At 42.0% G+C, this 12,485-nt stretch overlaps 1 protein-coding gene across 3 annotated transcripts in view; it reads left to right on the top strand.

Annotated features, from left to right (window-relative positions):
- SEMA5B (semaphorin 5B) overlaps window positions 1–12,485 on the top strand; it is a 134,907-nt gene that overhangs the window by 50,326 nt on the left and 72,096 nt on the right. For all 3 annotated transcript variants that reach the window (XM_086615346.1, XM_086615345.1, XM_086615344.1), the window contains exon 4: window positions 5,326–5,388. In XM_086615346.1, coding sequence (XP_086471472.1) covers window positions 5,326–5,388 — 63 coding nt within the window. The remainder of the gene's footprint in view (window positions 1–5,325; window positions 5,389–12,485) is intronic.

Here is a 12,485-nt window from a genome sequence, read left to right as displayed (position 1 = left end):
CCTCAAAGCAAGTCTTTTTTTTTTTCCAGAGGTGCATTTCTCTGAACATACTAGTGCCTTGTACAGCTACTGGAAGGAGAGATGTAAACAAACACACAGGGAAAGAAAAGGCTCTGCTAGCTCAGGTCTCTCGTGAACAATAACTGTCATATCACACCACCTCCTGCCCTCCTTCCTCATGCATAACTCAGCAAAGGGTGATGTGACTGGCAGACTCTGCTCGGGGTGCCTGGCACGGCACAAGCGGAGAACCCAAATCACCTCTTATTCCGTGGGCAGATTGAGAAGTCTCCTGTGCGCACTGCGGAGAGTTGATGGAAATGGAAGCTCCTGCCATTAGCAATCCCTGCAGACCCGAGTCTGGGACACAAGGTGCTGCTTCTGCTTCTGCTAATGTTAGTAGAAACCTGAGAAACTGAGTACCTTTTAGGAAATGCTGAGTATCTCACAGAATGAATCCCTGATTTTTTTTTCAGTAAGTCTGTATTTGATTCTTTTCGTCTCCTCCCAAACACACACAATGCACTTTTCTGTATTACACTTTTTTCCCCTAATAGGAGAGAACAACATGATTCTGGGTCTGTCTGCAGGCATGCAAGGCTGCCAGTAGCTTGTATGGAGTACTTATTTAGTGGAAATGAGGTTGGTAACAGATGGATAGGCTTGTAATAAAATACTTTAGCAATTAAGAACTGGTTTAATTTGCTGGATAAATATGCATGTAACCTATTCTCTTCCAAACTTCACTTTCCAGTTTTAAAGCAATGTTCTGGTTTTGCACAAAAACCTACAACCTCTGTTGTGCAAGTACAGTGCAGGCATTCATGTATGCTTAATCTATTAAATTCATATTTTGTGTTTGAAGTAATTAAAAATTGCTGGCCTGAATGTAAAAGCTGGTCCTAGAAGTCAGAGATTTTCTCATCAGCATTTGAGGATGCACGTAACTATTGATAACAGGACTTGCTAGTGACAGGCAGGTACTTTGGTTGCCAACACTGGGATGTGCAGGCAATTAAATAAGTGTATCTAGAACGCTTCTCAGCAGCGTGTGCTAAATAACTGATTTGACAGCACATGATGAGCTAGAATTTCTAGAGCACTGTTGATCTGCAGTCTGAACTGGGAGCAAACCGTGATGCTCATGATTTATTAGAAGAGACGTTAACCCTTTCTTTCCATGTCCGAATGTGGCATTTGAATATTCAGACATATGCTGAGCTTAGCCATTGTGGCCCATTTCTGTTAATTTCTAGTTGGGGCACTGTTGCACTCAGGTACATGTGATTGTGCACACGACTGCTTCTCCTGTGATAGTTCTCCTTCATGTGACTTCCTAAAGATGCAGAAATAACACACAACCCCTTTTTTTTTTTTTAATTTTTGTTGAGAAAATCTGCCTGCGGAGAACTGGAGAACAGAAATGGAGATGTGAAGAACCAGGTGTCCATGCAAATTGACTGAAGGAAAGCACATTTAATTGCATTTTCAGTTCAGGGACAAAGTTGCGAGTACTCTCATGCTTGTCTGCACAGGTGGCTGGGCAGTCCTGCTTGTGGTTTGCACGGCTCCTCTCACACAGCAGCTGCGGCCCTGAGCTCGTTTCATTCACATGGCATATGAATCTGGTGTTCCCCCATTCTGCACATGAGCCATGTGGTTGTAGAGAAGGTCCTCAAAGTGGCTGGAAACACTGTTAGAAACTGCATTTCTTCTGGAAATGCAGGAGGGAAGAGATGCTGAAGACCTTGTAAGTAGGTAGCGTGAGGAGCTGGAGTGGTCTTTGGTAAGGATGTAAGGGGAGGAATTGCTGACATCCTGACAACCTAAAAAAGTATTTGCTTGGTTGCTTAAGCACATGGAAAGTAGGGAAGCAGCTAGGAGAAAGTACGTACTGTGCTGTGTTTGTATGTAGCCTTGCTTCCTCGTTTGTCACATCTTCATCTAGGCTGTGTTGTTTTCCATGACCCATGCCATGAAAGTTGTTTTATTGCCACATGGGTCCAGAAGTGTCTACTCTACTGCTTTTGACTGACATGTAGCAGGAGATACAAAAATAATCCCAGATGTGTTTTCTGGAGCTGGGAAACTTATATGTCTCGGACAACTGAGAAAATTAATTATAAATTCAGGATGATGACCTGAGTGACGAAAAAACTTCTGGTGGGTACAGTTTGTTTCTCATCCAAACATGCAGAGGCAGCTTTCAGCAGTAAAAATGAATAGTATTAATTTGGTTTATTGAGGGAATGAGGAAAGGGAGGGGAGGCACCTAAACCAGTGTGCAAGAAGCTGGCTATTGAGAAGTGTTATGATCAGGTAAGGAGGCAGAAGTACAGAGCATCCCTTACAGTGCTGTAGTGTTATGCAAGTGTTAAGTAGGTGTCTGCCTCACTGAGAAACACATGGGTATGCACAGATGTACTCCAGAAGAGAGATATCTTTCTGAAGGTTTCTCTGTCAAATGTTCAGGATGTAGTTTGACACTGGGGCAAAATGAATCTAAGGCAGAGGAAGAACATTTCATCTGGGAGCAAAAGGCTTGAGTTGGCCATACCAGTGAGATGCAGGGAGCAGAGCATTGCACAGGGAATTTGCACAGAGAAGCCCAGGAAAACAGAGATAACAGAATTGGGAAACTTTAACGTGAAAAGACAGCTGATCAGTCAAGTAGAGAAACCAAACAGTGCTGGAAATCTGCAAGCTCAGAGGTCTGAGCCTGCCCAGGACCTCTTACCAGGTCCAACCCAAAGGCCATGACCACAGATGTGTGCGGGCTCCTGGGAGCCCAGCAGAAGGACTTGTCTAGGCTGTAGGTCAACTGACTGTGCATATTCATACCTTGCAGTACAGTTATTTAAACACACATTAGCTTCTTGGCTTTGCAATTACATTTTTATTATTGACAAGATGTTCTGCTTTGCAGGGTCATGAATATTTTCTTTGAGTCACTAGAGGTCATTGGAGTTACTCAGCCCTCAAACTAGCTCCTCCCTGTTCCACCAAAGACATGTTCGGGACTTGTAAAACATGCTCTGGATTGCCATATTGCTTAATTATACTCTTAGCTCTAATGAAGTGCACCCTGACTAATGGTGCAGTCACAAACAACATGTTCCTATAATTTGGGCCATCACCGAGAACTTCTGTTATCACTAGACTCATCAAGGTAGTGCTTCAGAAAGCTGAAGGGCAGTGTTGTCCCACAAAAGAAAACACTTAGGCCCCAAGAACATAGCTGGAGGGGACCAGTCCTCTGACACAAGCTATGTGTACAACATGCCTCAAAGCTCTGCGGTGCACGTGTGTGGCAGGAAGAGCTGGATGTCCTCTAGGAGGCCAAATACTTCTCTTGTACTGCTGCAATCCCAGAAGACCCAGAGTATTTGCAGAGAAGCGGCATCAATTGCTGAAGTAACCAACGATTTTTGTTTTCATTTTGTCCCGTCAAGCACTGTTAAGGTAAACTGGGCTGTATAATGGAGAGTGCTCTGCCTCTGTTTTCGAAATGGGAAGAAGAGCCACCTAATAAACCGTCTCTTTTCTGGATTTTTTTTTAATTGAGGTTGTCAAAAATTGATCCAAGGTGCAAAGATATTGTGGTTAGATGACTGTGGGACAGATTTGGGACTGAGGATCAAAATGCTGCTGCGCAGTTGTTTTGCAGATGTCAAGGGCTCCTGGGAGTCACCAGTGAAAATTCCTGGCTCTCCTGTGATGGCTTATTGATGAGAGCTCTCTCATGCAGTGACATATCCCCTCTTGGGATATGGCTAAATGATCCTTTCCAGCAAGGGCTTATCCCAGCTCTCACAAAAACACTTCTGAGGCACAAGCTTTTCGCCTTCAGCCTGGACTGGACTGCAGTACATGGGAGGTATTTCCCAAGTGACCCCCAGGGAAAGATCTGTGCTCTTTCCTTCTCCCGCCAGATCTTTGCCTGCACTCGTAAAGTCTTACCTCAAGCCCAATTCAGCTGAATGCTCAGCTAACGGAAAAGATACCATTTTTTTCTGAGTGAGGTAGAAATATCCCTTGCCCCAATGTTGGGCTTAAGTGCATCTCCTGGGTGGTGACATTTCTTACAGTTCTGAGCAAGTGTCTTCATGGACCTGTGCCGAGGGTGGGAAAACTGATCCCCTCTTCTTACTCTCATCTCCTGTCTTTCTCCTGCAAAAAACAGGATTTATCGTGTACCAAGGGGACAATTGCTATGGAAGCCTAGAGTATAAAAAAATATATTGGCTGCAATGAGAAGGTTCAAGAAGAGTTCAGATCCGGACCAAACTTTGAAGCCATTTCCTGCCTCAGTAACAGACTAGGGGAAAAAAAAAATCCTGGCTCTTCTAGGGGAGTTTTGGATCTGTATCTGAACATTGTGAGCCTGAACTTTCCCTACGTAACAGAGCTATTTTTCTTGTACTCAGAATGATGTATTATGTATAGCTTGGATGTTTATATGTATTTTCACCTCCAGCTAACAATACCTGCTTGAATTTGTTAGGACTATTTTAAAAAAGTGCTGAAGGGAGGAAAATTGTGGAGGGCACTGAATGGTTGGGTATGTTGCTGAATATTTTAAATCTAAAAGTTCTCTCTAATGCAGCTTTGCTGGGCTTGACTTTTCTTGCAAAGGAAAGGGCCTCTTTGCTCCGAAGCAACCAGTCAGAGCCGACTGAGGATCCCCTGTGCGCTTGGCCCCCACTCAATAGTGCCCTCAGCACTAATGTGTTTTACTCCACCTTGGAATCTGACCCCACTTGTCTGGCGTCACAAATCACCATCCAGCCTTTCTCCCCGCTTCTCGTCTCTCCGGGTTTCACCTGTCAGCTCCCAATTGTTGTTTTATCCAGCTCACTTCACTGCAGGATTACTTAGAAGGTGATAATCTTATGGGTGTATTTAAGGAGAGCAGCATACTTGTGCAGAGCTACTGGACTTTGCTGTAGGGAAGGTTTTCATTTTGGTGATGAAAGCTGGTGGTTTTGTACAGCGCTGTCCTTTTTGAAAAGAAGGTGATGGCTCGGTGTGTGGGGCTTATGCCTTGGACCTTCCGGTTGAATGATGATCAAAAGTTGTATTTACATGTAAATTAAAGTCTGTCCTCTGTTAACATTCCAGTTGCTTCTGCCTCTGGACTTCTCATCTATTTATCATTTGTGTGCACTGTGAGCACAGTGGGAGCAAGATACATGTTTACTGCCACAACGCTGCTTTTAAATTGGGCTGTGTAAATTGGCTGGAGGTACTTGCTCTTGCTTTGGGAGTCTCCAAACATGGTGGTTGGTGGCATTGTCATGTGACTTGTGCATTTTGATTTCTTAGGCAACAGCATGGGGTTCAGATGAAGACACCAGGAGGTCCTGTCAAAGTAAAGGGAAAACAGAGGTAAGTTTTGCTTTACTACAATCATGCTATGGGTAAATTTATTTGCATCATGTGAAATCCACCCAGGGAGCATCTGACACCAGCTTGAGCTTGTAAATTTGCGATAGTCTATCTACCATCACAAGTGCATAAGCACCACAGAGCAAGCCGTTTCAAAGGCCCCCTGTCCAAGTTATTAGACTTGCTCTGCATGAAATTTAAAGGTGATTTCACTGCTGGAGAGGACACAATTTGTGACACATCAAGGAGCAGCGTAGTGGCAATCCAGAGGTAACATCTTGCAGTGGGGTCTAAGGCTGGGCAGGTTGGCTTAGTCTCAGTGCTCAGCAGTGAGCTGCTGGCATTCGGCCACGTGGGTTTCGATGCTTGTTTGCAGTTAAAGTTCATCTTTGTATAATTCACTCGAACATGAGAACTGAATCTGGTAGCACTCTGTGGTCTGTTCAGGTGGAATATCACAGAGCTCCTTCAGAGGCAGGTGCAGTCTACTGAAATGCAGTTTAAAGCAAAAATTGCTGGAACCAGGGCATGCTGTCCCAGAAGTCTGGAGTTTGCAGACATTTCTGATCCAAACACAAGTCCTTTCTGCCCCTCTTCTGAGAAGCTGAAACAAAGCCATCTGTCTAAAAGCAGGAAATATTTTGATTTTTCAAATGTGGTATTTGTGCTGTTCTAAAATCTTCAGGCCTTAACTGAGAGAGTGTCCTATTGTCCTTACTACTATACCACAAAGAGTTCTCAGTCTAAACCAAAGGAGTTGGACAAAGGATAAGAGAAGATAAGCATGATATTTGCTTAGACATGGATAGTCAAGCAGAGAGTGATTGTATGGCTGGCCCCAAATGCTGCAGTTCTGGCAAGTTCCAGTTCAGTGCTTTAAACGCAGAATTATGTGATCTTCCATTGACCACATTCATTTTATAGAATAAACTTTCTGTGATTACTGTATTAACTTGTACATACACAAAAAAGCTAGCTTGAATTTTACTGGATAGGCAACAATTTGCTTCATGTAGCTGTGGAGGACAGGAGTATGAGTATCCTGGAACATCTGTTAGAGCTCTGTACAGAATCTATGTTACGCGGGAAAACACCATGGAGGCAAAATGGACTGGGTTAGGTGAACGCCAAACATGACCAACCACCAGAAGAAGAATGCAGTAGAAGCTGGACAAATTTTAAAACCTCCAAAACCCAAGACGAAGAATTTCTGAATTTGCGGTCTTTGTACTTTAAAATGTGTGAAGAAAGGATTTTGCTCTCTTCTTCCGTTGTAAAGTTTGTGAGATTTAAATTGTCTCCCATTGTTGATGAAGAATTTAAATTTATAACCCAGAATTATTTTGTCAACTCCTGGCTAAAATCATGCATTGGACTGAACAAATTCTATGATCATTTCAATTTATCTTTTTTACTGTCATGCCAAAAGAAAGTGATGATCTGAGTATCTTCACTACTGCTGCCTCCTCACACTGCAGAGTTTGCCCAAAATTTCATGAGAATAATGCTCTGAACAGCTGAGTTTATGCCAATAGCGATCGAAAGCTTGAAATTGTTTGATGGGCACAGTGGCCATAGGTGTGAAGTTCTGAGGCACAATAATTAAGCAGATTGTTAGATACTTCTTGACATACAATTAATGGCAAACAAAGGTGTTGACTAAGAGCCTGACAAGAAGACATGAAACTACAAACAAAGGCAGAAGGATTCTGCAGTAGCTGAGTAAACTCAGATCTCCCAAGTCTGTATCTACTCTAACCTGGGTGTCTGTGGCTGAGTCCCTGTTTGGGGGGGAATCTACACATTTGTTGTTTGTTACACTGCAGAGAAATGACAGCACAACCTCCAAAAATACTGAGTTTATCCTAGCCAGGTGGTGAAGTGCTCTATTCCAGCTAAGAAACCTGGATCTGAGCCAGGATCTCTGCCCTTGACTGGGTAAATGCAGGAAGCGAGGACAGCACTAATGTGGATATTTGGAATTCTACTGGGCACTGGTGGTACAAGATCCAGAGCTCTGTCTGCCTCAGCTCTGCTTTGTCAAAGCTTGACTAATGGCAGTTTTCTACCTAGCACAGATGATTTGATGATAAATATGTTATGGATTGTCAGGCACTTAGATATGTGGTGATAGAGGCTAGAAATAAGGAGGACCTTTGGCTCCTATATTAACTCACAGTGTAGTTGGCGTAAGTTATATGACTGGTCCATTTTCCTTGCTGATTTAATAACGTAGGTATTTTAGGGTGAGGTTTTCAAAGCCACCTAGTGTATTAAAATGCTTTTCCCTTCTTCATTCTTACGCCTGTTGAATATCTTAAATCAGATTCTTCCTGCTGCTTAGAAAATATCTTCTAAAATTCTTACAGCTTTACCATAAGGAAAATAAAAAGTGCAAGAATAAAAGCCACAAAAACGTGTATCAGAGAAGTATTATTATTATGGCATGATGGTTACTCCACATTTGAGTACCTATTGGCCAGAGAAAAAGGAGATGAGAAATACGGGTCCCAGATTTGAGGTTAGAAGGTACCATTAGGTAATTTGTTCTGACGCCCTGCATAGCTCTGGCCACAGATTTCGCCTGCTTTTTCCTAAATTGAGCTCAGTAACTTGTGTTTGGCTGCTGCATCTTTTCAAGGAAGGCTCAAAGTTTTGAACTGATGGCCTGAAGCAAATGGGCTGACTGTGTGCTTTGCTGGCTTGTGCTAATGGCAGATCGCTTTTCCTGTTAACAACATGTACTTTATTTCCTCTTTGGATCTGACTTCAGTTTTGAATGGCTGGGTCTCATTTTGCCCTTCTCTGCTAGATTAAAGAGCTCTTTAGTTACCAATATTTATTTTTTACAAAGGCACTTATATACTCTTGTCAAATCGGTACTTAGGCTTTTTGATAAAGTAAAAAGCTGAGTTCTCCAAGCCTCTTTCTCTAAGTCATTTTTCTACTGCCCCTGAATATTTTTTGTGTCTGTTTTCTGCACACTCCAATTTTTCACCTGTATTCCCTTGTCAATCTCTCTGATGCCTGAGTGTGATTAAAACAGTCTTCCACTTCTTATTCACCCTCCTGTGTTCATATACCTGGCAGTTTCATAAGCTCTTCTGTCATAGGAGATCATGCAGAATTGCCCAGCCACTGTGACCACTAAATCCTTTTCACAGTTGCTAGTCTCGGGATGTAATCTCTCAGTCTATACATAGAACCCTTTTGTTCCTTGCTCTTTAATGCATATCTTTCTTACAAAAATGTATTTTGTTTGTTGGGTCCAGCTCAGCAGCCTAGTATATACCAATGTATATATAACAAGGCCTTGGCCTCGCTGGTAATTACTGTTTTCATAATATTTGGGTTGTCCACAAACGTTCATTAAGAAAAATGTGGATACTGGGCTAGTACCACCCCATCTGGGACCCTGCTAGAGTAGCAAGTATGTGAATGATTTCACTCTGAGGATTTTTTTGGGTCCACTAGTTTATCAGATTTTAATCCATTAATGTATATGTTCTTGAACCTGATTTTAAAATTATCTGTCCACAATACATGGTGTGGTATTTAAACAAACACCTCAGAAAAGTCTTTTTAATTTATGTCATATTTATCAACCAAAACTTGTGGTTTCCTGAAAGAATTGTATGTGCTTTATTTGCCATATCTCTGGAGATCCATGTGGGCTTCCACTAGTAATTATTCTTATTTTTGCAGCATTTATACAATGTATCCTGATCAGTACCTTAAAACTGTCCCCTGGAAAACATCCACATTACTGAGAGACAATGCAGAGAACAAAGTCAGCGTTATCCTGCTTTTCCGTCTTCCAAGTCATATCACCAGAGGCTGTAGTTAAAATGAGTGATGGATAGAGCAGAAGGGGAAGAGGTGTATTTAATTTCATTAGGAGTTGCTCAGCTTCTAGTTTGTAATTGGTTTGTCTCTTCATAACGGTCCACATCCACCACATCTGAGGAGTTTTGCCTGGCATGGAAAGTTGTGGCTTTCTAAATAAGAGCACTCTGGTCTTTCTCTTGTCTCAGTGCCGATTTATTTGTTAACTTCCCAAAAGAAGCACACTGTCATTTCAAAAAGTGGAAGTGAACCGTTTCTGAAAATGACAGTGATCCAGCTCTTACGTGCTTCTCCTAAGAGCTTTGTGTAGCCAGGAGGAAGATAATTCACTAATAAAACTTCTGGAGGAAGAAAGAACCAAGAGAAACATCTGATAGGCATCCAGCTACCAGTTGTCCCACCATATTGCCAGTATAATTTCTTTCTTTTCTTGTGTGATGTCCTGGTACTGGAGGGTCTTATGATTCAAACAAGGTTACAGGGAAACCCTAGCCCAAGGTTAGAGCCTACCTAAATGGATCTGGAGCTAATGGAGGAATTTGCTGTTTCAGGCCTGCAAGTGGCTCTGAGTCACACAGATTTGCCCTTTGGTTACCTAGTGGAGCTGGGAATCTCCATGCCACTTATGAATATAGGCATCCAGATAGGACAGGCACCATATACATCCCCAAGCAAACGGAAATAACTGAGAGACAGTCAGATATTTTTTCCCTCTTTATAACTTTTCCCAGAGATCTGAACCTACATTCTTAGTACTTCAGCTAAGCTATCAATGTAGAATCAGCCCCCAAATTTGATTTGAAGTCCATTAAAGAAAACTTGGCTGGAAAAATCATTAGCAATTCTCTTTGCTATCTATTACACTCAAAAGAGAAAGACAGCTTGGTCGGGATATTGGCTTAAACTGATTAATAGAATTGTTTGTCCAAAGAAATAAATACAGATATCTGAAAGCGTGTTAATAACAGTGTTCAAGAACATGTTAGATCTTGATTATTTTTTAACAAATTGGGATGAACTGCATCAGATAAATTAAATGTTTGCTGCACTCTAAAGTGTTGCTGAAGGGGTAATGTGCAGTTCTGCCAGCTGATCTCTGAACTCCATGTTGTGGTCCAGGAGTTTGTGTTTCTTTGCTGAGGATAACAAACCATCTGAAACAGCTATTTTTCTCATATAACATGTAACTCTGTTTCTAATCTATGGTCTAATCAGTATGTGATGAAATAGTGTTAGCCTAAAAAAAAAAGAATTTAATAGATCTCTGAAAACAGGACTTCAGTAGTTTATTCAAAGTAAGAAGGCAATTAAAGTAGTGCCTATATATGGTTATGCTTTCAAAGAAAAATACATCTGTACAATGAGATTAAGGGCTTATGACATTTCAGAGCTCCAGTGTTCAGAGATGACAGATGAAACAACTCAAGAAGCACCTACAGCTGGCTTATTCACAGCATCCTAAAAATGTCTTTTTGAATTTTACCTCAAACCGAAGCCAGCGGGAGTTCAACCCCTCCATTTGCTGATCTGTCCACATGAATGAAGGGAGTAACAGGGCACCACTCTTGGTTCTCGGGTTTGAAATGTGCTTTCAAAGCAGCCTGACATCTGTATGAGCTACAAAGAGGCCTGGTCCTGTCTACAGTTGCGGACGTTACAGCACTCACATTACAGACTCATTTAAATCTAAATGTTGCAAAAACTGCAATAAATGAGGATAGGCTTAAATTGCAAGGGAGTGGGAGGGAGAAGCCTCAGTGAAGTTCATTTTCTTAGTGATTGTGAGACCCTGTGTCCTCTAGGGTTGAACGCTGGAAGTCATGTATTCTTCCTTTCCAGGAAAGCAAGGGTCGTTAAACTGGAGAAAAGTGGTATTTGCTCAATTTAAGGCCTTCTCTCAAAAAAGGGGCCAGTACTAGGTAATTCTGAGGAAGGAGCAAGAACTCCAAAGTGTGTAACATGCAACTCATAGGAAAATCAGAGAGATGCTTAGTGCTCTGGCAATGAGCCACAGGTATTTATCAGCTCTGTCATATATTTAATAATAATCCCAACTAATATAACTAGGTTATTCTCATTAACCATATAAATACCCAGTCTTCCCCCTTTATTTAAATCCTTAATCTCTTGATCCCAATAATATCTTCTGGTGATGAGATTCACAGACTGATCATACAGATTTAACTGTCTGCTCCAAAATGTGAGAGCAGGATCCAAATATTGTCTTGTCTGGACAGAGCTGGGTTCAAGCTTGCCAGATTTTCTGGCTATATTAAATCCTGTCTGAATTTTGCCTCCTGCATGCCTAGAGTTTTCCAGCCACATGGAAGAATCTGCATTAAATAGCTCCTATTTTCTGAAGGGGTTTGTGAGGTCATCTTACTAACCACCAGTTGCCTCAGCTATGAATTGTTGCAGCGTGTTGAATGACTTTTCATAGCAAATCCAGGCTGGTTTAAAGAACACAGAGAGGAGGCTTTTCCTTGCTAATGGTTTTGAGAATAGGGTAGAAAGAGGATCTGATGTAAATCTCACTAACAGTGTCTTGAGAAAAACCCTACAAGCTGGAGCATTAAGTGGTTCAGTTTCTTCTTTGCTTTTGTTGGAGGTTTTCACAGAGTGACATGACTGATAGTGGATACAGCAGTAAGAAATGCCGGATGAGCACAGTATTCCTCTTTGGGCCAGACAGGCTAGAGAGGTGAGGTCTGGTAGTTAGATCTTTGCTGCTGTCCTTCAGGATCTCCTCTGATTCAGTGTGTCACCATGGCAAATCCTTTAGCACCTGTGTGTTTCGATTCACCCAGCTGAGAGAACAGGGCAGATAATGCACATCTGTTTCAGAACATTACTTAAAGCTGTATAAATTGCTTTGAGACCACTGGATAAAATGTACATGTTATTATTGCTCTTCCTCCAGAAGCATGGAGTGCTGTTACCACCATCAGTAAGGCAGGTCCAGGGAAAACGCCTACTCAGCTAATTCATAGGAATAACTATGGTTGGATATGGCCCATGCCTAGAGGCATCGATATGTAAGCAGGATAGAAAGCATCTACTAGTCACCCCAATTTCTGCCTCTTACAGCCAATGAAATAATTAGTGGGCTTTGGTGCATCCGGTTCCCTGAAAAGTGTCAACTCTCAAACGTTTCCAGTCTAACACCTCATCCATACGGGCTGTGCTCTTTTACTCTTTGCTGGAGCAGTTGGGAATGGGCTGGAAGTCACAGATTAAATATTCCGGTGCAG

The sequence above is a fragment of the Tauraco erythrolophus genome, chromosome 8, assembly GCF_009769465.1.
Source record: "Tauraco erythrolophus isolate bTauEry1 chromosome 8, bTauEry1.pri, whole genome shotgun sequence".
In the NCBI taxonomy this organism is placed as follows: Eukaryota; Metazoa; Chordata; class Aves; order Musophagiformes; family Musophagidae; genus Tauraco; species Tauraco erythrolophus.
This window is presented reverse-complemented; position numbering and strand designations above follow the sequence as displayed.